General features: G+C 62.5%; 1 protein-coding gene across 1 annotated transcript in view; it reads right to left on the bottom strand.

Annotated features, from left to right (window-relative positions):
- The window catches only part of KCNT1 (potassium sodium-activated channel subfamily T member 1), a 56,341-nt gene extending 31,798 nt beyond the window's left edge, over positions 1-24,543 (bottom strand). The window contains 10 exon segments of the mRNA XM_021927058.2: positions 1,852-2,032; positions 3,209-3,303; positions 4,193-4,276; positions 4,344-4,418; positions 4,694-4,753; positions 6,264-6,312; positions 7,261-7,317; positions 10,449-10,548; positions 11,306-11,385; positions 24,389-24,543. Of these exon segments, the coding sequence (XP_021782750.2) occupies positions 1,852-2,032; positions 3,209-3,303; positions 4,193-4,276; positions 4,344-4,418; positions 4,694-4,753; positions 6,264-6,312; positions 7,261-7,317; positions 10,449-10,548; positions 11,306-11,385; positions 24,389-24,543 (936 nt within the window).
- Between the last annotated feature and the right edge of the window lie 703 nt (positions 24,544-25,246).

Below are 25,246 nucleotides of genomic sequence, written 5' to 3'. Positions count from 1 at the left end.
GGTCCCCCTGCACCTCAGGATGGGACCCCATTTGCAAAAGGGTCTTTGCAAAAGTAATTAAGGTAAAGAATTTGAGGTGAGATTTATGGATTGGGGTGGGAAGGCCGAGGAGGGAAGGCAAAGAATTTGAGGTGAGATTTATGGATTGGGGCAGGAGGGCCGAAGAGGGAAGGCAGAGAATTTGAGGTGAGATTTATGGATGGGGCAAGTGGGCCGAGGAGGGAGGCAGTGTCACTGCACGGAGTGCCCCCCACACCGTGCTCCTGACCTCGCTCCCACCCTCGCTCCCGCCCTTGCCTGGTTATGAAACGTGCAGAGAAAGGAGCAGAGTGCAGGGTGTGGGGGAGCAGGCGTCAGAGGGGAGAACCCAGCTCCATCCCCACCCCACACGGTGGTTCCGGGTGGGTGAAACCCTCCAGGTGAGAGGCGAGCTTTACACTTTTAGAAGAAAATAGGAAGCCAGGAGTATAATCGAGGGAAGAAATGATCTTTTTAGTCAAGACAGGAAAACAGAAACCATAGGGGAAAGATGGGTGAATCAAAGCCAGGCTGCCTGTAATCCCAGCTATTTCTGGGGCTGAGGCGGGAGGATCGCTTGAGCTCAGGAGTTCGAGGCCAGCCTGGGCAACAAAATGAGAGTGAGACCCTATCTCTAATTAAAAAAATAAAAAAAGTCAAGACCATCTGTGAATGGAAGATTCTGTAAGCAAAGTGACAGGAGCGGCGATGGAGCAGGAAGTAATGGGAAAGCCACACACAGCTGGCTTCTTCTAGAACACAGAGAGACTCGCTCATCAGCAGAAACTGGGGGGCAGACCAAATGGGAGCGGGCAGCTCACAGGAACGGGACCCGCGGCACTGGGTGGTGGAGTGGCCGACAACCAGGTAGAAGGACGCGCACGCCCCCATCTGAAGTTAGGGGAAAGGAAGCCAGCAGAGGTGGAGAACATGGCCCATGCTGAGGGCCGTACAGCTGGTGCCAGAGCTTTGACTCGGATATAGTGAGGGGAAGAGCCAGGCCTGGCCTGGGCCCACACCTGTGCCATGCCCGCTGCTAAGGGGGAGGGAGCTGGGGCTGAGTCCAGGGTCGGCAGAGGCTCTCTGGACCCACTGCCCTGTCTCCCCGGCAACCCGCAGCCTGCTGGGGGTCTGACTCCCAGAAGGCCCTGGCCACCTCCTCGGGCTCCTCCTCCCACCCAGGCTCCTAGAAAATGTTCCACCACCCACAGGGGGCCCCTCCCTCTCCCATCTCCCCGATAGCAGGGGCCTTCCAGGGTGGGCTGGGGTGCCTAGAGGAGGTGTCAGAGGCAGTCCAGGCCCGAGCACTCACACCCTGGGCAGCTGCCCTCTCCAGGCCTCCACCGTTCCCGCTGAGGTCTGGCCCCTCCTCTGCTCAGTGGGCAGTGGGCCTCAGCAGTGGTGACAGGGAAGCTGCTGGGGTGGCCCAGGGGATGTGCTCCTTGTGAGCCTGGCAGCTGCTGCTGCACCTGCCTGTGGATGGGAAATGGGCCGGCTGTCCACCCTGAGCCCTCTCTGCACTCTGCCTGGGGCCTGGGAGGGGCAGGTCACCCTCGCGCTGGAGACCCACCATCTCCCTAGAGGGAAAAGGCCGGCTCACAGGACTCCATCATCACCCACCACGCCGAGCACCACCAGACCCGCCGCAGACCCTCAGTGGGGGCGTGCAACGGAGCAGGCACCGCCCGGCTGGCCTCGCTGTCCCCGCCTGGGAGTGGCCCCTGCACTGTGCCATAGCCCCAGCAGCCCCCTCCCTCTGCTGGCGCCCGCCTGTCCCTTTGCTGGTGCCACCCAGTGCCGGTGCCACCCAGTGCTGGTGCCCGGAGGACCCACCTGCAGTGGGAGCACCACGAGGGCCACGCAGATCATGATGACCACCAGCAGCTGCGACGGCCAGATCTTGGGCGTGACGTCGCCGTAGCCCACGGTGGAGAAGGTGACGATGCAGAAGTAGAAGGAGGTCAGGAGGGACAGGTTCTCGCCCGCCCGCTCCAGGTGCTGGATGCCACAGGTCCTGTAACCCCGGGCAGTTAGGGGCGGCCTGGGGTCCAGGAGCTGGAGGGCCGTGGCCCCAGAGATTCTGCCTGCCCACGGGACCCTCACTGCCCAGGAGACTGAGCTGTTCATCACCTGGTCACCGGGTGAGCCCCGCCCTCCTGAGAGTTGGGTGGCGTCAGGCCCTCAGCCCTGCCCATCTGTCCCCCAGGCTCTGCCAGAGCCGCCTCCTGCCGGACGCTGGCTGACAATGCAGCTGACCCCTCGGCCACAGCATGGCGGCCTCTGTTCACGGCAAATTCCCCGGAGCCTCCCTGCCTGCCTGATGGCTCTCTCCTAGGCCCCTGGAAAATTCTCTGGGAGCAGGAGATGCAGGGGTGTGTCATCAGTGTGGCCTTGAGTGACGCAGGGGGGGTGGGTCTGGCTCTCCACCCCCATCTCAGAGCCTTGCCCCTTTACCCACCACACTCAGGCCTCTGCCAGGCACAGCCAGACAAGCCACCCAGGCCCGAGGCTGGGAGGTCTAATAGGCAGGGCTGGGGTCACCGCCAGGTCCCAGATGCCATCCCCATGGATGCCCCAATCTGCCCACTGAGCTCTGTGTCTGTCATGAGGGACAGTGAGGGAATGGAGGCGGGAAACACAGGGCACTCTCCCTGCTCCCAGGGCACAGTGCTTGCCTGACATCCCTGCCTGGGAACGGGAAGTGGCGACCAGGCCTCGCTGGGAACCAAGACAGCAGCAACGTGGAGCCCTCAGCAGAACACAGGCAGGTGGGCACAGTGGACACGCTTGGGTGGGCTGGAGGCCCTCGCAGCTCTGGGCGTCCCCACCTTTACCCCGGCTGCCTCCAAACCCTGCTTTCAGCTGGGCCTCAGCCAAGAGACCCCCACCTGGCCCAGGGACCAGTCCCTTTCTCTACATCCACGGCATAGACCAGGAAGCCAGGTCTGGGTATCTCTGGCCTTGGAGGAGCTGGGCTGCAGGGCTGCTGGTGTACTGGGGACGTGGGCTTGGAGCTGCCTCCTGACCTCAGTCCCAGCTGGGTGGTCCGACACCCGCAGCCCAGGCACCGTGGCCTTTTCTGCCCCCTGACTGCTTGGATACAGGCATCTGCATCCCCTAGCCCGGCCCTGCTTGCCTCTCAGGCCCTCCCCAACGTTCTGGGGTGCTTGCACTGACGGCCGGCACTCACCCCGTGAAAACGAGGCACAGCAGGGTGCAGAAGAGGATGAGGACCTGGTTGAACATGGCCGACTGCGTCCGCAGGATGGCACGGTGGAAGTCGTTCTGTGGAAGGAGCGGTGGCCATCAGCAGGCAGGGACTGTGAACCCCACCAGGAGCCAATGAATAGAAACTAGAAGGCCAATGGAAAGCAGATGGCCCGGCCACACCTGCGTCTCCGCTGAGGCCCACGAGGCAGCCTGTACCTGGCCACACCTGTGTCTCGGCTGAGGCCCACGGAGCAGCCTGCACCCGGCTACACCTGCGTCTCCGCTGAGGCCTACGGAGCAGCCTGCACCCAGCCACACCTGCGTCTCCGCTGAGGCCCACGGAGCAGCCTGCACCTGGGCCCCCCTTCTGCTGTCCTCTCTCAGGACAGGTCCCCATCTTGCCTACGTCCCCGGGGATGAGCTTAAGTCTCAGGTCAGAGGGCTGGTTAGTGTGTACGGCTTGGACCCAGCATGGTAACGCCGCTTTACCACCGGGGCAGGAATGGGGGCTGTGAATCAAGGGGTCTGGCTTGGAGATGGTGGGTGCCTAGGGAACCGGCTGCTGCCATTCCCACGACAGAGACCTTGCTGAGACACTTAGCACAGGGCCTGTCTGTGGCCCTGTGGCCCCGGTTTGCGTGTGGCCTGGTGTTTGTGGCCCTGGTCCTCGTGGCCTGGGTTTGTCACACTCTTCACTTTGTCCCTCCTCCTCCCGCCAGCCATTTAATTTCCAGGGTTAGGAAAAGCTCTGGGATTGAGTTTCTTCCTGGAAAGAGGGCATTCGGGGCTTGGCTTGGATGTTTTCCAGGAGCAGAAACAGAGTTTGTGCTGCCCTGGCCTCCTGGTCCTCTACAGCTCACGCCAGGGCCGGGCGTGGCAGGCTACGTCACACAGTGTCTTCCAGGGCCGGTGAGGCTGAGGGTGGCCCCCCCAGGTCCCAGCTGCACCCCCCGCCCCGGCTTACAATCATGTTTTCCAGCGCGTGCTTGGCCAGCCAGCAGTTCAGAAAGACGGGGATGAACAGGTTCCGCAGCGGCGGCCAGAAGATCTGTGAAGGGGACAGGTCAGGGCTGGGGCTCCAGGGGCCACACTCCTGGCGGCCGGGGCTCACCCACCGTGATGATGAAGGGCAGAGTGTTGATCATCTCCAGGACGAAGGACACGCGGAAGATTTGCTCCCAGATGTTGCCCTGGGGGCCAAATGGGGGGTGTCAGGGGGGGCGATGGAGGGTGGGGGTGGGGCCCGGCAGGGGAGGGGCAGGATGGGGAGAGGGCGAGGAGCCAATCCCTGGAGCCTGGAGGTCGGGGGATGAGGCTGGGAAGTGTGGGGAAATAGGGGGAGGTGGGGAAGGGGGGAGGTAGGGGACGGTGGGGAGGTGGGGGAAGGTGAGGGACGTATGGGAGGTAGGGGAGGTGGGGCAGGGTGGGGACTCCCTGTGAGGCGCCACCCCGGACAGGCACTCACTTTGTAGCTGAGGTAGATGAGAAGCATTGTCTCCAGGAAGCTTATTATGGCCACGATGACCTGGGAGTCAGGAAAGGGAAGGAGCTCTGGAGCAGGCCGGGGCTGCGGCGTAGGCCCTGATCCCACAGGCCTCGGTGGGCAGGTACCACACAAAGCCAGGCGTGTGTCTGGGGGGGCTGCCTTGACCCTCACTCCCATGTCAGGACAGTCTTAGCTGCCAAGGCCTTTGGCTGACCCCCACCAGGGCCAAGGGAAGATGGAGTCTTGAAACCCTGGTCCTCCCGGGTCGCCCACTCTAGGCCCAGGGTGGGATGGAAGGTGCAGTGGGTGAGGCAGGAGACTCAGGAAGACACCAGAGAGCGGCTATTCCCGCTGCCCTGGTGGGGAGGGGATGGAGATGGAGGCTCAGTGGACCTGGTTTTCCCAGTGGAACCCCCTCTCAGCACAGGCATCTACTGACCCCTCTGGAATATGATAGGGGTGGGCACGGGAGACCCTCTCTGGTCTCAGATGGAGACATGGGACCTAGTCATGAACTAGGTCACCCACCCAGGAGTCAGCCAGGGACCTGGCCTGTGCACTCTCCACCCCAGGAAAACAGCAAGGACACAGATGGGTCAGCGGAGGGAGAGATTCAGACAGTGAAGCAGACAGAGGGGGTCCTGAAGCCCTCAGGGATCCCTGGGAAAATTGTATGGAGAGCAGTAGAGCTTGGGTTGGTCCTCAGCACTCACTGAACCTGGGACCCCTGCTTACTGAGCGTGGGTTTGTGTTCAGCATTCACTGAGCCTGGGTTCCCTACTTACTGAGCCTGGGTTTGTCCTCAGCATTCACTAAAGTCTGGTTTCCCTGCTTACTGAGCCTGGGTCTGTCCTCAATGCTTACTGAACCTGGGTACCCTGTTTACTGATCCTGGGTTTGTCCTCAGCATTTACTGAGCCTGGGTCAGTAATTGCTTGGTTTGTCCTCAGTGCTCACTGAGCCAGAGTCACCTGTTTACTGAACCTGGCTTTGTCCTCAGCATTCACTGAGCCTGGGTCCCGTGCTTACTGAGCCTGGGACTGTCCTCGGTGCTCACTGAACCTGGGTTTGTCCTCAGCATTTACTGAGCCTGGGTCAGTAAATACTGGGTTTGTCCTCAGTGCTCACTGACCCTGAGTCACCTGTTTACTGAGCCTTGGTTTGTCCTCAGCATTCACTGAGCCTGGTTTCCCTATTTATTGAGCCTGGGTTTGTCCTCAGCATTCACTGAGCCTGGTTTCCCTGCTTACTGAGCCTGGGTCTGTCCTCAGTGCTCACTCAGCCTGGATCCCCTACTTACTAAGCCTGGGTCTGTCCTCAGTGCTCACTGAGCCTGGGTCCCTGTTTACCCATCCTGGATTTGTCCTCAGTGCTCACTGAGCCAGAGTCACCTGTTTATTGAACCTGGGTTTGTCCCTAGCATTTGCTGAGCCTGGGTCTGTCCTCAGTGCTCACTGAGTCTAGGTCCCCTGCTCACTGAGCCTGGGTTGGTCCTCAGTGCTTACTGAGCACCACTCCAGTGGGGAGGAGGGCAGGGTGGGGCACTCACCTGGATCGCCCACAGTGTCATCTTTCTCTCCACCCATAGAATGGGAGCCCTGGGGAGAGAAAGGAGGCAGCACAGTAGGGCACCACAGCCACTAGTGTCCCCCAGCCACCCTGGGGCTGGGGCCATAACCACTGGCCTCCACTGGCCCCAAGTATGTGCTACTCACTGAGGCTGCACCAAAGGAGCCTACCTTGCCTTTAGAGGGGACCGTAAGGAGGAGGGAAGGGAAGGAGAAGGGAAGCAAAGGAGAGACAGGAGGGAGCAGGACTGCAGCGGGCTGGCCCCCCAGGAAGTGCTTATGAGGCTGGGGCCCATGGCTGAGTTCCCATGGAGCCTTGGCCTGCAGCCCATGACATTGCCAAGGGTAGCAAAGCTTCTCCTCTCTGGAAATGACAGGCAACAGCAGCCTGAGTGTCCTGTTTTTTTCACCTGGGTCCCTGGAGCCAGGCTCCCATGAATGTCCCTAAGAGCAGGGAGGTTGGGCTATCTAACTGACAGCCCTCTGGGTTTCCCTGAGCCTCAGTTTCTCGCCTGATGTGGACAGGGGCTCAGGTACTGGGGACACGCCTAGCAGGGTCTGGAGACAGGTCTTAACCTCTGGACCAGGCACCCCGGCTGCCCTGCGGTCACCTCCCACTGCCTGCCCAGGGCAGCCGCCTTCCTTGGCCATAAGACGGTGAACTGGAAGAGAAGCTGCCAACTTACCAGGAGATAGGCTTCCCTGCATCTCTCACTGGGCTCAGGAAGAGTGTGTGGAGGCTGTGGAACTGGCTGGGAACTCATGATTCTCAAACTGCTCCTCTTGAAGGAGACATTCCTAGCATTGACCATGGCCAGGGCCAAGGGCACATGTGTTCTGGGGAACCTGGGTGGCTGCTGGGCTGAGGCTGGGCATTGTCCCTCAGGGACCAGGCAGTGTGAGCCTCTGGCCATCCCACCCAACCCTGGTCCCAAGCCTCTGAGCACCTGGCTATTGGGAGCTGGAGTGTGGACTCACCAGTTGATCTCGGAGGACGAGTCATTGAAGGAGTAGTTCTGCTTTGGGCAGCCCCAGCTGTGGAGAGACACAGCGCTGGCCTGGCCTCGGCCCCTCCAGCACCACTGCAAGGACTTGCTGCCCGAGGGGTGCCACAGGCTCGGGTTCATGGGGGCCTCCTACTCACCCACCCAGGGCTACCCCCCACATCCTGGAAGGGTCTGAGCTCCCACATCTGGGAGACAAGGCAGTCTGCCCCCTCCCCACCCACTGCAGAGATCCTGGAGCAGGGCCTCTAACTGAGGAAGGCTGGGGTGGCCTCTGCTCAGCCCAGCAGGCAGACAGCGAGGGTACATCCCACATCTGCGGGATTGGGGGTAGCCCTGACCCAACAGTAACACACTGGTTCTGCCTGTGTTGACAACAGGCTCCCAGGGAGAGGCACTGCATGGCCAGAGAGAGCACATGGGAACACTCAGGGCCTCCCCAAGGCCAGAGCTGCCTTGAACAAGGCTGGACAGTGCTCAAGAGACAGGGAGAGGAAGCTCCTATCCCTAGGTGCTGACTCCAAGAGGCACATCCCTAAGCTGCTTCTCAGGACAAGCGACCCGCAAGCCGCATGGAACCAGCTGCTGCGACAGTGACCAGGGCGTGGCCAACACGTTAGTTTTGTCCCAGACCATCACCAATGCCAAAGGCCACTGACCACAAGAGACTCACTGGCCCTAAGGCCAGCTCCTTTTGTCTTTTCTTTCAACTGACCCACTTTCCCCTGATTTTTAATGTGCTTGTTGCAAACTCAATGCCCACAAAAGTATCTGGACATCCATCTATCATCCATCACTCATCCATCTTTTGATGATGATCGATCGACGATTTCGAAGATCGATGATGAGCGATCGATCGATGATCGGATGATGACGAACGATCGACGATCGATGAAATGACGCTGATCGGGATTTTATTTATCTTTTTCGACTGACGTATTGTTTTTCGACTGACGATGACGCCGACGACGATCTTCGACCGATCGACATTTATCGACGATCGATTATTATCTACTGACGCATTTATCTTTTCGATCGACGACATTTATCGACGACGCATTTCGATCGACGATCGATCGAGATCGACGCCCATTTATCTTTCATCGATTATCGACTTATCGATCGACGACGATTCATCGGTCGATCGACTGACCATTTATCTATATTCCACCATCCACTCATCCCTCCATCCACTCCCATCCATCCATCCATCCATCCATCCATCCATCCATCCATCCATCCATCACCCACCCATCTTCCCACCCCCATCCACATCCTGGATGCTGTGCTAGGGCAAGAGCATTGGTGATGGTCTGGGACAAAACTAGCATGTTGGCCATGCCCTGGTCACTGTCGCAGCAGCTGGTTCCAGGTGACTTGGGGGTCGCTTGTCCTCAGAAGCAGCTTAGGGACGTGTCTCTTGGAGTGAGCACCTAGGGATAGGAGCTTCCTCTCCCTGTCTCTTGAGCACTGTCCAGCCTTGTTCAAGGCAGCTCTGGCCTTGGGGAGGCCCTGAGTGTTCCCAAGTGCTCTCTCTGGCCATGTAGTGCCCCTCCCTGGGAGCCTGTTGTCAACACAGGCAGAACCAGTGTGTTGCTGTTGAGTCGGGGCTACCCCCAATCCCGCAGATGTGGGATGTACCCTCGCTGTCTGCCCTATGTTATGTTCATGGGCAGTGAACATAACAGACTTGGGCCCTGTGGGGAGGTGAAACCAGAAGCCCCGGGGCCCCTGGGACTTGGGGTGGGGGGTGACCCAGGAAAGTAGCCTGAAAGTCAGTTAGGGCCCAGTTCTCCTTCTCAAACTATCCTAGTGGGTTCTGCCCTCTTCCAACCTAGACAAAGACAGAAGGTTGGTTCTTAGGAGAGGGTAAGTCTCTGGCCTGGGGATGCCAGGCCCCCCGTGATGGGGTAACAGGTGAAAAGGGGATTGAGCAAAAGTTCACATGCACACCTTTAGGCCCCAGAAGCCAGGCTCCCGGCAGTCAGGCCTTCCTCTCCAAGGAAGAACCTGCTCTGCACAGCCAGAGAGGGGACCAGCATCCTGGCAGGGTTCACCCTGATGGCTGGATGGTGTCAACCACACCACACATGTGGCTGCAGAGCCCCTCGGCGCCTGAGCACTCTTATGCATAAACAGCACCAGACATTTGAGGAGATTATGGGTATGAAAAAATCAGGGCCCAATGTGAGCTCGGGAGAAATGGGCCCAGCAGATGGGGAAACTGTAAAACAGGAAAGGACTGGAGATGCCATCCTCGGAAGGACATTCAGAGGAAGGATTTCTGGAAACCAGGAAGCAGGACAGAACAAGTGAATGAGTGAACGAGGGAACGAGGCAGGAGAGGGGACAGAAGAAACAGGACACAGAGCACAGCATCCAAGTGCCAGGGAGCCAGAGCGAAAGGACTGGGGTTAGGGGCTGGTCCCCAAAGACATGACTCAGGACAATCCAGCACTGAGGGCCGCAGGGCCCTGCTGATGTCCCCTGGGACCCACACAGAGGGAGCAGGAGTCACCAAGGCGCCCTGGGCACAGAGTAGGTCCCAGGAGCTGCCACTTCTTGAAGCAGCAACAGCAGAAGGAGACGGAACAGGACTCAGAGAGAGCAAGTTCCCACGCACCCTCATGGTGGCTGCTGCGAGGCTGGTGAGGACCTGACGGTGCACACGGCTGCCGGAGCACCTCTCCCGGAAGTCCCTGGAGCATTGGCCCCAGGACGATGGGCCCCGGGAAGGGGACTCCTTGGGACCCAGGAGGGTAGAAGACACCCCCAGAAATAGCTAGGGCTTTCCCCGGGGGGCTGGGCGCCCCCTTCCCTGACCTGCAGAAGCTCAAGTGAGCACGAAGACACTTGTAGGGGCAGGGAGGGCTTCCTAGATGCTCCGGCCTTTCCGTGGACCTCTGGGGTCCACTAGCAGCTAAGGGCACAGCTGGAAGTCTACGACGGGGACCCTTCTCCCTACGCTGAGCCGCCTGCGGGAGCCTGGGCACTGAGTCCTTGGCTTTTTCCATCCTGGGACAGGCTCTGGAGAAGGAAGGACTCCCCAAGGCCCCGGGCACAGGAGCTCCCTCAGGGACGCCATCAGCCTCTGTAATGGCCCAGCAGGAAAGCTCAGCCCTGGGACCCACGACCCCTCGCCCAGCCGCGCAGGTGGCCCACCATCCGATGCCCAGGGCCGGGTCGTCAAGCAGGACGCGCACGATGTAGAGCAGGCAGGTGAGGAGCTTCAGGGAGAAGTTGAACAGCCGGATCCTTAGGCCTGCGGGGAGGGCAGCGGCCTCAGGGCTCTGACCCAGCCCTGGGCTTCGGGGAGCAGGGCTTGCACCCGGGTCTGGCTGGGCTCTCTGGATGGCCCCAGCTGGGCTCCCGTCCCACACCCAGCTGCACCCAGAGCCCTGTGTGCCCTGCGTTGCTTGGGCGCCGGTGGTCCCGGGTCAGCCTCCGAGAGGCTCCGTTCCTGGCCCCACCTTACAGCACGTGGGATGCAGGGGATTTCTAGAGGCCACTCCACTTCTTGGGGGTCAGGATGAGGATTGGGGAGCAGGCAGGTGAATGTGGAGCCCCTGGGAAAACCCTCAAGTCCTCACCCTGCATCCCTTGAGGGGCCATGAGGCCAAGCTCTGGCTGGGAACGGGGCAGGGAGCTGTTGGGGAGGGTGGGGCTGTATGGAGGGGTGGGAGGCAGGGGGTGTCCACAGGGGAGACCTTGCGGGCACCTGTGGATGGTCCTGCCCCACCCAGCCCGGTGTCCAGCAGGCAGGGCAGTGTCCCCATGGGTCCCGCTAGAGAGGCCCTGGTTTCAGACAGTGTGAAGCTAAGAGGGGGCGACCCAGTGCCCCACTCACCATGCACCCCCACCCCTACCCTGCTTCCAAATCCCCCTGCAGCACTCAGGCGGCTTCCACCGCATGGATTCTTCCCTGAGCTCACAGCCCCAGCCTTTGCCATTGCCAGCCTTGCTCCCAGCGCCCTCAACATCTCCCTGCCTGGGAGTGGCCCTCCAGGCACCCCACTCACTCGATCTTTGGTTTTTGATGAAGAACAGCTTGAGCCGCTCCTTGAAGGTGTTCTCATTGACGTAGAACTCCACCTGGACCCTGGAGGGGCAGAGAGGGGCGTGGGGGCTCAGGACCAGTGGGGGCTCAGGCTGGGGAGACGCCGGAAGCCCCAGTCCGACTGACTGCTTCCAACTTTCCAACTGCAGGAGTTGAGAAGACCGATGGGGCCCAGCAGGGCCACTGCCTCCATCTCAGACCTGGGAGGGCCCTGGTGTCCGTCACACCCAGCAGACAGCTGACCCAGCCTCAGCTCCTCTCAAGAGTCCTCCCTGCACCCCTGGGCACTCACTGCTGTGAATCTGGGCCCTCCAGGCTGCCCTGTTGGGGCTCAAGGTGCGGCACCCACTCCACACACCCTCGCCCAAGCCTCCGTGGGTGCAGGGCAGCTGCCAGGAGGTAAAGTTGCCCATATGGCCCTGGGCATGGTGCTCAGGACACCGCAAGTGCTGAGAGCACACCGGAGGACCTGCGTCAGACAGGACGTCCACAGCTGATGGTCCGCTGCTCTGTCTGGAGGCCGCTGGTGGCTGTGCTCCACGGCTATGAAGCACTGCAGCCTCAAGGGCTGTCGGGGAAGATGGGCTGGTGGGAAGTGGTCATCCCTGCACCCAGCCCGCAGGCCAGCCGTGGGCCCTCTCCAGCCAGGGCTGCTCCCCTTCCCTCAGGCTCATTTATTGCTCCAGCCACCAGTTCCCAGACACCCCTCAACCCCCATGCTCATGGGGCCTGTCACCCAGCCCGCTGGCCACCAGGTCCTGAGGAGAGACTACAGTGTGCCAGTCGCCGAGGGTGGCAGGTGGGGTGAGGTGGAGTGGGGAGATTGTGTGGTTCACCTACTGTGGCCACCACCTCCATGACCCAGGCTGGCCACCAAGAGTAGGATGGAGCCTGGGTGTGGATGGCTGCTGCCCCCACTGCTCCAGCCTTGGACACAGGGCCGTCTGTGCCCGGCTGTGCCGGGATGCAGGCCAGGCTGGGCCAGGGTTTAATGTTCCCCTGAGATGAAAACTCCAATGCTGCCAACCTGCAGGACAGACAGGAGTGAGACCCGGAGCCAGGGTTCCTGCAGCAGGCGCGGCCATCTCTGGGAAGGCGGAGCACGTGTCCCACTAAACGGCCTGTGCCCTGGGGTGCTGGGCTATCCTCCATGGGACCCTCGACTGCTCCCAGCTATGGCCACTGTGACCTCCATGATGTCTACTCCTATCACTCGGCTGTCTTAGCCCTCGGAGGCTGCCTCTGGTGCCTGGCCTTGCTCCCTGAGGTCAAAGAGAGGTGCCCTGCCTCCCTCAGGGATGGTATGGGGGCAGAACACGCAGTCCAGGTGAGCTCCTCAGCATGGGCCCCCTGCCCAGTGCAGTGCGAGGGCCACAACACAGTAGGGCAGACAGACAGGGGAGCCCAGAGGAAGACTTGTGCTGCCTGGAAGAATCCTGGAGGGCTGCGTGGAGGAGGCAGCGTTCAAGCAGAGGTCCCAGGGCAGCTGTCCAGAGGTGGGGGGAGGTACGCACCAGCCCAACCCCTGTTCCTGCCTCAACCCCTTCCTTGTGACCGTCCACCAGGGCAGCAGGCTGTGACACTCAGTGGGCGGGCTGTGAGCCTCACCTCCCCTCCGAGCAGGCACTGGCTCCCATCAATCGAATCTGAGAATTTGATGTCACTGCCTGGCCCGGGGCTGGTGACCCCAACATCTCCAAAAGTGATTAAAATATTCGGTGTTTCCCAAAGCTCACAACACTCAGGGTAAGTGATGTGGACCAGGTGTGTGCAGCAGCCTTCGTGGTGGGGCTGCTGTGGGGTGGGCAGGAGGGGCCTTGGTGGAGTCCCAGCACCTGCCTTGATCTGCCCCAGTGGCCACAGTGGCCTCTGCTGGTTACAGAGCTCAAGAAGGGGCCAGAGGCCGGTCGCAGATGCCTGTAATCCCAGGACCTTGGGAGGCAGAGGTGAGAGGATCGCTTGAGGCCAGGAGTTTGAGACCAGCCTAGGCAACATAGCAAGACCCCCTGTCTCTATAAAAAGTAGCCAGGCATGGTGGCACGTGCCTGTAGTCCCAGCTTCTCGGGAGGTTGAGGTAGGAGAATCGTTTGAACTTAGGAGTTTGAGGCTAAAGTGAGCCATCAACACGCCACTGCACCCTAGCCTAGGTGACAGAGCGAGGCCCTGTCTCAAAAATGAATAATAAATAAATAAATTAAATAAAGAAGGGCCAGGGCCTGGGAAGAGGAGTGTGGCTCTGGGTGCCCTTGTCCCATGCTGAAAAAGAGACTCAGGCCAAGTCCTGGGGCAGGTTGGTCACCCCACCTGGCACACTTGGGGCTTCTGGAGCCAGGCAGTGGGACAAGCCTCCCACAGACCAGTGGGGTCTGAACCCGGTGCTAATCGGGGGTCAGTCTGCCCCCAGAGTGCCCCATCATGCCCTGGAACGCCTCAGCGCAGACAGCTCTGCTCAGTCCCCCAGCCCCTCCTCCTGCCCCACGCCTCTCACCCTGGAACCCCTCAACGCAGACAGCTCTGCTCGGTCCCCCAGTCCCTCCTCCTGCCCCACGCCTCTCATCTGTGTGCCTGGAGCTCTGGCTGGGGAGGGCCCTCGCTGCATGAGGGTCTCTTTGAGGGGCTTGTCCACTGTCTTTCTCTCTGAATGAGAGGCTCAGACACGACGCTGGAGGTCCAGGCTGTGCTGGGCCTGGTCTGGCCATGTCAGTGGGGAGGCAGAGCTGAGGGGGGAGCTGCCCCTGGGGGCTGAGCCCAGGGTTTCCTAAGGCCCTCCTCCCCTCACTGCCAGGGGTACCCAGGGACCACCGGGTCCTAAAAGCATGGAGCTTAGGAACCCACCCTGCCCGCCTCCCCACCACTGTCCTGCCCTCCACGGCAAAAGCCTCAATGCGGGGGATCTGCCCACCTCACTTGCCCCTACTGCCTCCTACCCTCTCCTGTCCGGCAGGGAGCCTCACCATGCCCTTCATGGTGATCAGGCCCCAGAATCTCCCCTCCTCCCCGGGCCTCTCAGCACAGCCTCCCAGAACTCTGGTTTTCTCCTCTCCGCTCCGTTCTCCTTGGGGGACCCCAGGGCTGGCCACAGGTACCTCTCCCCCACCCAGCCCAGGAATTAAGTACCACGCAGGGGTGACTTCCCAACTGGCTCTGCTGGCAGCTGTCCAGTCCCACTCTACCCTCTGGCATCCACCCCCCGCCCCACCCAGGCAGAATTCTCCATTCCTGATGGCACCAGGCCAGCTACCCCCCACCGCCCTCAGGCTCCTGTACCCTCCTCTCCCCTAGATCAGAGCCATCAGCAGGTCCCGCAGCTCTGCCCTCAGAATGTTTCTCCCCCTGACCTCCCTCCAGGCCTGGGGCTCCTGCCTGACCACTCCTCCTAGGCGGGGGTGCCCAGCTCCACCCTGACCATCGTCCCACACTCTGCTTCAAGGCAACACCCAGTCAGCTCCATCTCTCCAGCCAGCTCTGGCCACACCCCCAGCCCTCCAGTGGTCATGGGCCTCCCAGGAGCTCCTGCTCCTCCCTTTACCTCCCCATGGACCTGGGGCAGCTGGGACTCTGGGCCTTGGGCCTCTGCAACTGCCTGCCAAGACCACGAAGCCAGTGCGTCCCACTGGGCTCCTGTTGGCCTGCACAGCCAGGAAACAGAAATGCAACCCTGCCCATTGCCAGGGCCTCACTGGTTTCTGGACAGCCAAGTTCCTCCCCAGATACAGTGGGGTTGAGGACTGCTGAGCTGGGACTAGTCATGCCCCCAACAGCTTCTCTTTGAGGCCCCTGGGTCTCCTCCTGGCACCCCAGAAACAGAGCACTGAGCTCTTTAGGGAGACAGCCCAGCCAGACCCTGGTCCCCTCACCCAGGGGCCGTGGGCCCCAATCTGGGCAGCCCCCCACGGAGCTCAGCGGGGAGTGCCCACTCGCACGGAAGGCACCCTCCACGTGGACCCAGAGAAACGCTGGGGCCTGGCAGGCCTGTTCCCTGAGAAACCGGAGCCTGCAATGCCAGAGAAATTAATGAAGCCTCCTCTGCTTTTAATTTTTAATGAACTGTGGCCGCCCACTTCTCCTAGCACCACCACAAAAAGGAGATAAAAACCATCCATTTTCCCCTGAAGTGTATTTCGGGTGACTGGTGTGATCTGTCTTAACGAATCACCCAGCGGCACCTGGGGAGGGAGCCTGTGGCTGCAGAGGCCTGGCTGGGGTCAGCTCCAGGCCGACCCGGCTGGTGTAGACCCGCCTGGTGGTTCCAGCCAGAGTGGCCCAAGCTTCCCTGCTGCGCCAGAGGTTCATGGACACTGGTAGCCTGGAGGGTTCTGCTAGTTCCTCAGAGTCATAGCATACTCCTGGCCTGGCAGCCAGAGGCCCAGGGCTGAGACCCAGTGAGCCCTCTGAGGCTACACAGGCCCTGCCGCTCCTCTGCTCGGCCGCTCCTCTGCCCGGCCGTTCCCCTCCACCTGCCAGCGCCTGGGCCTCCCTGGGGAAGGGGAACCAGGACAGGCACCAACTCCTGGGGCGTCCCGAGGACAGCGGACAGGTGGAGGAGCTCCGCCTGTGGTGAGAGAGAAACAATGGCCTCTGTGTCCCAGGCTTCTCCTGGGACGACGCCCTTGCTCGGAGGCTCCAGGCACCGGAGTGCCCCGGTGCTCATCTAGGGGCCAGCGCCCGTCTGCTCAAACCATCAGGACCCACGTCGACCGGAAGAGACAGTGCAGGCCTTCGACTCACTGTGGTTCCCAGGCTATGAAGCCACAAGGGTGGACCACGGGCAGAGGTGGGACCCCGGCTGGAGCCACACTCTCTGCTTCCTGTCAGGGCCTGGCCTGTGGGAAAGCAGGGACCCGCTCATGGCAAGTTGCTCCTGGGAGCCGGGCGTGGGCTCAGTGGAGCGCCTCGAGAGGTGGGAGACGACTGAGAACTCCCATGGGGAGCCGCTCCCAGGGCTGGGAAGAACCTGCCTGCGAACGTGGGCTCCCAGGCCAATGGGCAAGCACAGGGTACAATAATCTACTTCCTGTGTCCATTCTCATCCACTCATCAGTTCACTCATTTGTTCACCAGGCAGATAGCATGCGAGCGCTCACGGCAGCATCTGTGTGGGAACATCGCCGTTCCCAAGCAGAGTCCACACCTGGCACTGCTGGACCCCCGGCCGCAGGTCCCAACCCCCACCCTGGGAGGCGGGCTCAGGGGCGCAGCCACACACGCACCACAGGGGGCTGCGCCCGTCTGACCTCTGCCAGTCTGCATTTCGGCTGGCGGGGAGGATGGGGCACACCAGGGACCACCACTGCCCACAGCCTACAGCCCAGCAACAAGGCACACGGCCGGTGGGACTCACGGGCACGCGCAGGCAGGCCTGGCCAGGGTGTCCCGGACGCAACAGTGAGCCTCAGACAGTCCCTTGTGGACTCCCTGGGGTGAGGCCATGGTCCCTGAGGAATCCACAGGCCAAACCCTGGCCCTGGCCCTAGGAGAGCCGTCAGCAGCACTGGCCTGTGGCAAATAGCCTGTCCCTGGCACCGTGAGGACAGGGCAGCTCCCGGTCAGCTGAGGCCCGCTGCAGCCCCCGAGGCTCCCCGAGGCCCGCACTTGCCCCAATCACTTAGCAGGTCAGAGGCAGTGCCAGGCCTGGGTCCTTAGGGCTCCCCATAGGGGCAACAGGGGAGTCTGTCCCCAGGTGGTGGCTCCGCCCCAGTCCGGCATGGCTGGTGTTGAGCCAGGCCTGGGCCCCGTGTGCACCCATGCCCACTGCCTGCCTGTGCCCGGGGGCTCACAGCACTGCTCTGCCTGAGGAGGCCCTTGTGCTACAAAGGGGCTCTCACAGTGCCCACCCCCACAGCAAAGCAGGACCCTCTGAGGCAAGTGCCGGCTGCCCTGTGACAAATGCGGTCGGCAGAGGCCGGGTGGCAATGCTTCTCCCTGCTGACCGGCAGGCCAGCTGCAGGCTGGGGGACTGGCCTTCCAGGGATTCTTGGCAGGTAGCCCTGCACAGATGGCCATGCCGGGAAGCTCCACACTAGCTCCAGGCTGCCAGGCACACGCCTCGGGGCCCACCATAGCCCTGCACTCACATGGGGCCGAGGTCCGAGCTGCCTCTCTCTGTCAGTGGCTGGGTGCCGGCTGGCTCTTAGGCAGGTGCCTGGGAGCTCCACGCAGGCCTCTGCCCCCAGCACCAGGCAGGCAGGAAGAAAGGGCAGGCTTCAGGCCCACTGCCAACCCTGGGGCCAGCTATTCTGAGCCTGGACAGAGCATCTGACACGCCCAAGGGCCCAGAAAGGGCAGACACATGGCTCCGTCCCCCTGGGATCCCTGTTTTGACACCCTTGGGCCTCTGGGGCCCCCCATGGCTTGGCCAGGGGCCCAGGTGAGGCTGACTCAGGGATGAAGGGTGAGTCCAGCTGGGCCTCCAAGGGTCCAGGAACATCTGCTGTGTCCAGACAGTGCCACAGGGCACACACTATAGCCTCGGCCCCTTGGGTGGCCGCAGACGCATCCGTTTCCCCCACAGGTCTGAGACCTGACTCCTCGGAGCCTGGGGCGGCGCCAGGAGGGCCCTGGGTGGTGGGCACGCCTTCTGTCTCACACCCATCACCCCCTGCACCATGGGCCCTGGGCTGGGAAGATGGAGGCCCAGGGGGTGGCCACTGGCCTCCCAGCCTCCAGGACTCTTTCGGGACAATAATAGGCCCCACCAGAGGCGACGGGTGGCCCCTGGATGCTCAGCAGCCGTGAGTGCTGAGTGCTCGGTGGTTTCTGCTGCTGGTGCTATGCACGGAACAGTAAGCCTGGGGCCCCTCCTGGAGACTGTGCTGAAGGTGGATGGCAGCGGGGGGCTTCCCAGGAGTGCACAGGGCCTGGCTGCTCTGAGGGGCTCTGGCTGCCCTGGCCTCAAAGCCTCTTCCCTTTGACCTACATCTTAGCCGAAGTCAGGAAACACCAACGGCAGAGCCCCAGCGGCTCAGTGGGGAGTGGCGCAGCCTCTGAGAGTGCATCCCAGCTCCTGAGGTGCTGGGAGGTGCTGGTGGCCCTGGCCCAGCTGCAGGGGATGCTGGGTTGAGGGGTCCCAGATACAAGGGCTCTCATGCCTCTAAGAGCCCTTGTCTGCCACCAAGACAGTCCCTCCCATGAAAACACTTACTGAGACAGGGAGGAGTCCAGGCTGAAATCTTCTACAGGAAGCCTGGGGACACAACCAGAGGGGCATCAACCGGAAGGCGGCAGACAGAGGGACAGATGGAGAAGGCAGCAGACAGACAGACGGACGGATGAAGGCGGCAGACAGACAGATGGAAAGCCTGGGCTCTGGGACCAGGTGGGGCACAGACACACAGGGAGGCTCTGGGGGGCCTGGACCTTCAGTGCCCCCGGGCACGGGAGAGGTGCCTGTAGGAGGCAGCCCACGCGCAGAGCCATGTGGGGGCACTGAGCCAAGCCTGGCCCCCTCAGGGCTCGAGAAAGTAGCACAGCCCGCTGGGAGATCCCCGCGCATGCACCCTCCTGTGCCTGGGCCAGATAGGGGGTGACAACCGCACGCAAGGATAGGGCCACCCTTCAGCCACACAAGCAGGTGACGATGCTTTGGGCACTCGCCCTGGCCCTGCTCAGCACGAAGCCTGCCCAGGCCCCATGTGGGGTCCCCAGCATCCAGGAGCGAGCGCGGTGAGCTCCACTTCATGCCGAGGTCTGCGAGGCTGTCCCTTGTCTCCACTCCCCCGCCCTACACACAGGCCAGTGGGTGAGGCACCCGCCAGCCCTGCCCCAAGGCTTCCTGAGATAGGACAAGCCAGGGCTCACAGCTTATGCCTCTCAGGGGACTGGACACACCCCACTTCACTAGGCCAGCAACCACACGCCTGCTACCCCTTCAGCCTGGCCCCAGGCAACCTGGCCCCAGTTGTCCCAGACTGGCCAGCAGGCGGCTGACACCAAGGTGGTTGCAACCTGCACTGGATGTGAAGCTTAGAGGCAGAGGCCGGTGGGAGCTGAGGGCTCTGGAGGACCGGCCTGGTGGGGGGCTGGGCAGGGTGGGAGTGCTGAGGGTCTTTGCCTTCACTATGTGCCTGTCCTGGACCAGCTCCTCCTTAAAGGACTTCAGAGGGACCTCTCTCTTTTAATCCTCCGAACAATCATTTTTCAGAAAAGAAAACAAAAGTTCAGAGAGGACCACTGTCTTCTGAGGCCACATAGGTAGAACGGAGGGAGCCGGCCTGGGGTCACAGGCACACGCTCACCCGCCTATGCCAGGCCCGCTGGGTGGGCAGGCACCCTCCTGGTGCCCCTGGCGCTAGCAGCTCCTGGTCTCTGGGGTGGCAGAAGCTGGACACGCCCCTGGGAGGGTCGAGGTCCCGGCGGGGCATGGTGGCCGGGTCAGCACGCTCCACACGGAGCAGGCGGAACCCCAGGCTTAAAGGGTCTGATCTTCAGGTTTGCTCAGAGCTTCTGGCAGATTCTGTGTGTTTTTCCAGCTCAGGTTTCCTCTCACTGGACCCCGGTGCTGCCCAAAGCTCTGAGCCAGGGCAACAGCTGTGTCAGAGGCTGGCAGGAGCCTGGCAGTGCCTCGGCCCATGGCTGTGGGTTTGCCTGGCCTGTGGGGTCAGGTCCAGCGTGGCCAGGCCCTGGCTGGGCTTCTCCCTGCTGGGGGCCACTGTGTCCTCTCTCCCAAGTGCTCCCTGGCCGCGTCCCTCCGCATCTCCCGATAGAGCCCTAGCTAAGTGTCTACTGAGCTGTGCGTGGGGCCTCCCGTCTACTCTGCCCAAGGCCCTGTTGTCTGAGTGTTGAGGAAACCACCGCCTGTCAGACGTCCCATAGCCTGAGGCCCAGGACAGCCGTCCCTGCTGATTTCGGGAGGGGCCACCAAGCACATGTGTAGAGGATCCACCCAGGGGCTCCCAAGGGGAGCAGCCTATGGGCAAAGGGACCTGGGGCTTTGCTGGCCTGTGCAGAACCCGGCTGAGGACTGGAGCCCTGTGCAGACAAGGTCTGTCGGATGCACAAACCCTGCCAGGTGAACCGCAGGGTGAGGGGTTGGGGGGAGGGGAGCTGAGGAAGCTGGGCCTCTATCCGCAGCATCCAAACCCACGGCGCTCCAGCGGGACCCTGACGCTCGCCTGTCCCAGCGGTTGGTGGCCTGGGTGTCACTTACGCCTCTGCCAGCCCTAATGCTGCTGGGACCAGGTGGTGAGGGCCTCATCCCTGGGCCCACCCTCTTCCCATGGCCAGGCTCGCTGTCAACACACGAACAGAACCTGCACCCGAAGCTGTCACCTCTCTCCCCGGAGAGGGTCTCAGCCCTGCTTTTAGGGTAGCAGTGGTCAGTGGAAGGGTCTGGGCTTAGCCCTGCCTTCCCTGCTGTGTCCTGCAGAGCCCGGGGCTGAGGTTGGGAAGGAGCCCAGGTAAGGAGGGGCCGTCCCCACTTGACTTGTGCCTATAAGGAGCAGTCTCAGCTGCCAGCCTCGAGAGGGAGGGACCCTCTGGGCTCTCTAGGAGGCCCTCTGGGCTGACTGGGGGAGGAGTGGGGTGTCCCTCTGCACCCCACAACCCCAAGTCCCATAAGATGCTTCAGGGAAGAGGGGGTTCCCTGCTTGGGGAGTTCGGGAGCCTCTGTGTTCTAAACCTAGGGAATGCCCAGAGCACAGCCATCCTGAGAGCTGCGAGGTCCCAGCAGGGTCCCACATGCAACAAGGGCACCCCCTTATCTCGGGCGGAGTTTTGTCCCCCCAGGCTACCATGCTGAAGTCCTAACCCCCAGTATCTCAGCGTGCGGCTGTGTTTGGAGACAAGGTTTTTAAAGAATTCATTAAGGTGAGGCCGTGAGGGTGGGGCCTAATCCCACAAAACTGGTGTCCTTATAAGAAGAGGAGATGAGGACACAGACACACACAGAGGGACGGCCAGGAGAGCACACAGGGAGAAGACGGTGTCTACCACCCAAGGAGAGGGGCCTCAGGAAGAACCAGGCCTGCCCACACCTTGAGCTCAGACTTCCAGCCTCCAGGACTGTGAGAAAATAAATGAGGTATGGACCCAGCAAACTCACCCCTGAAAGACAGGGCCGGGTGTCCCCCGAGGCCCTGGGAACACAGCCCCACCCCTGTGGCTGGCCACTCCCTGTGCATGCTCCCGGGTCAAGGATAAACCAGCCGCCCAAACAGGTGCGTTCTAGGGTGGGGAAGAAACAGCACAGAGCCCTGTGTGGAAAGGTGCGCAGCCCGGACGGGGGCAAAGCCAGAAGAGGGCGGGGGCACCTCAGGGGTGACGGGGCCGTACTCAGGAGGGGCCCTCCTAAGCGAGAGGCCATCTGGGACGAGCTCCAAGGGGGGATTCAGGCCCAGGGTAAGGGGTGTGCTGAGCTGGTGTGAACACCATGAAGAGGGCAGGGTGCCGGGCGTGTGCCCGGGGTGAGGGGGACACAGAGGAGCAGCCAGGTTCTTGGAGAGGAGAGGGGGCAACCATGAAGGTCTGGATCTGCAGGGGGAGGGAGGTCCCAGCAAGGCTGTCCGGGGTCGGGGGGCTCGGGACTATCTCCTGAGCCAAAGAACACCACGACGAGGGGCTTGGGGTGGGGCCGGGGCTCTGCGTGCCACAGCTGGACTCTGACAGGCCTGCGGCTGCCACAGACACTGGGGTGCGGGGCACAGTGGCAGGAGAACTGGACCACACTGGACCTCAGGCTGTGTGGGGGCCTCAGGATTTTGGGCCAGCAGAGGAGTAGGATGGGGCGGGGGGAGCGGCCCCGGAGAGGATGTGGGGAGGGGACTGCATTGGTGCCTTAAGTCAGGCATGAGGCTGGGAGGGGCAAGGCCGCCTAGGTCCAGGGGTGGTGGGGACACAGGGGGCCCAGGGCCTCCTGACCCAGTGGGGTCTCACTGAGTGGCCCTGTCCCCCTAGTGGGCACTTTTACTCAAAAACTCTGCAGTGGTGGTCTCCTGACCCCACCACTGAGGCCATGCTGTCTTATCAGCTCCCAATCCCTCCCCAGCCTTACACAGGGGAGTGAGAACGAAGGAGGAGAGCCTGGAGCTCAGGGCCAGGGGAGCTCGACTGGGCGGGAGGAGGGACAGACGCCGGCCTGCAGCACCCATGAGTGGGCACAGGGTGTTAGGGGAGCTCTGGGCAAGGGCACTAGGAGCAAGGGCCCTCCTCCCCCAACGCCTCCTGTGACTCAGTCCCTGGGGGGCAGTGGAGACCTCTCTTCTGCTTCACTATCTTCTCAGCAATGGGACAGGCAGAGGCTGAGAGTGCTGAGGGAGCCCGGACCCTGGCTGGCCCATGAAGGCAGCTCAGGCCTGCAGGATGAGGCAGCTGCGGGCACTGTGACCCCCAGCTCCCTGGGGCAAGACCGCACCTGCCTCTCGGCTCTGGCCTCACCTGCGTTTTCCGTGAGATCCACACTTCAGAAGAACAAACCCACCAAGTCCTCCTCTGCCCAGAAGCCTGACCTACTCATCTCAGCACAAGCCCTGCGGTGTGAACGCTCCAGGCCCAGGGGCTGCTCAGTTCAGCTGGGCAGCAGCTCCACTACCTCTGCTCTGCAAAAGGAGGCTATAAGGACTCTGCACCTCAGGGTCTGCCGGGGGAATAAGCGAGGCCACGCACGTGGAACCATCAGCACAGTGCATAGCCCAAAGGGCTGGGATGAACATGCTGGAGGGCTTCCTGGAGGAGGTGGGCCTGGGCTGCAGCTCCCATGCTGTACTGCACTGCGGGCTCAGACGCAGCCTGGGCAGAACCTGCTCTCTGTGGGCCCTGCAGGAACAGGGCTGGGGCAAAGAGCCTGCCCCTCCAGGGCTGGCAGTAGCAAGGTTTCCAGGATCACTGCCCTCCCCCTTCCCCCCACCCCAGCATCCAGGAAGAGGAGGGGGAGGAGACTGTGGTCCCCAGGGCCTTGATCAGTGCTCGCCTCTTGGGCGGAGGCTGCCCATTAGCTGCAAGAGGCTATAGCCAGGCTCTTGACCTTAGCCTCAACAGCCTCTTCCGCAAATGGGACTAAGCTGGGCAGTGCCCCCCCAGGGCTGCTGTGAAGAGCTAGAAATGGGGGTGCAGGGAGGGGCCCAACAGCCCACGGCCAGGTGGGAGGGGCAAGGGAGAGGCTCCTGGGCACCCTTGGCCCTGCCATCTGCCAGGCCTGGCTCTGCCAGCCCTGCCCCCCAGCCCTGATGGAGCTTCAGCCCTCGCTGCTCCTGCTACGTGGAAGGCCCCTGCCCATCTCCCCATGCTTGTCCCAGAAGGACCAGCACCCCAGGAGGCCCTGGTTCTTCTGTCCTAGCCTGGCCTGCAACTCTCTCTCCAAGGAACAGGTTCCGTGCCCACGACATGTGCCCACACCAGGCCAGGTCTGAATCATCCTCATTTCCCCCGCAGCATCTAGAATGGCTCCTGGCACGGGAAAGGTGCTGGCTAGGAATTTGCTGCTGCAGATGAGGCCTCGGTGTCCTCATCCATGAAATGGGGGTACTGCGTCCCACCCTGAGCTTGCAGAAGGGCCGAGGAGGGGTAGGCGCTGCTCCACCTGCCCAACCATCCCCAGAGGACAGCCTCCTGCACCCCACCTGCCACAGGCACCAGACACCAGACCAGGCATACCCCACAGCGGGGTTCCTCGGGCAGCCTGAGCCCTGTGTCCCAGCCCCGATCTGCTGTGCAGGCTTCAGCCTCACTCACCTCTGGGGTGGGGACACAGATGCCGGCCCTGTCTCCCCCAAAGTGGGGCTGGCACCAACAAGATCGCGGCTCCTGTGGGACGGGGCTTGGGCAGGGGCCCCCAGTGCCTGGCACAGAGCCGGGTCCACTTCCTCCCTCCCCTGCAGTCTCACCTGCAGCCCCGCCGTGCTCAGCCGCTAAGTAGAGGGAGTGGGGGTCCCGCAGGCTCCCAAAGGCTGGAGACACAGCAGGAAGCAGGGCGCTGTGGTGGGCTTACGAGGGGAGACCCTGGCCTCCCCCCTTCCCCGGGCTGCAGGCAACGCAGGTGCAGCCCAGCCAGCGCAGCTCAAGCAGGATGCAAGCGCGATTTGCCAAGCGGGGTCCCAGGCCCGCGCGCCCCTACCTCTGGCCCACGTCGCTGCCCACGGAGCCCCCGCCACGGGCCGGCAGTAGCGGACTGAGCCCGTGCGGCTCCTCGGGGGCCGCGGCGCCGGCTGGGGCGCCCCCCGGGCCCGCCTTGCCCTCGGACGGCGAGCGCGGCAGCTTGGCCCGCGCCATCCTGCGGGAGCGCTCGGCGCGGCGGGCGGCGGGGGCGGCGCCGGGCGGAACCATCTCAGCTCGCGCCGCGCCCTCCCCGCCGCCGCGCAGTGGAACGGCCGGGAGCCGGGGCTGGGGGGCTGGGGAGGGCGGCGAGGACCGCCAGGCTCAAACCACCGCCAGGACGCCCCATGGAGAAGGTTCAAGCACCCGGCGGTCCTGCGGCTGCTTTGGCAGAAGCCAAGCAATGGTAACAATGACAGTCGCGCACGGGGGACGGGGAGGAGCCACGAGGGCGCCCACCCCGGGCGGCAGGTGCTGGAGAGGAGCCGGCATCCCGCTTGGCAGGGTCCAAGCCACGGCCCTCCAGCCGGCCTGTGGACCAGGCCTGGCGCTCAGGATGGCCTGCCCAAGCTGTGCCCATCCCTGGCTCCCAGCCCTGGTGTGGGGTGGGTGTAGTACCCTGGCCAGGGGGGTGACGGCTGAGTTTGCCTGTCCTCACCAGGGTCCTCACCACCCACTTCCTACCTCCAAAGCTGTCAGGGAACAGCCCACAGGGGCACTCTGGGATGGTGCCTGTATGCCAGGCTGGGCATGGGGCACAGATCCCACCTGTGCATTTGCAGCCCTGGTCTGCCCCAGATGCCTGGCTGGACCTGCACATCTCACATGATGTGGCTTTTGTAACCATTCCCTTCCATGTCACAGACGCGGCTCCAGGTGA

This window comes from Papio anubis, chromosome 13, assembly GCF_008728515.1.
Source record: "Papio anubis isolate 15944 chromosome 13, Panubis1.0, whole genome shotgun sequence".
In the NCBI taxonomy this organism is placed as follows: Eukaryota; Metazoa; Chordata; class Mammalia; order Primates; family Cercopithecidae; genus Papio; species Papio anubis.
The sequence above is the reverse complement of the archived record's forward strand: the minus strand, read 5'-3'. Positions and strand labels throughout refer to the sequence as shown.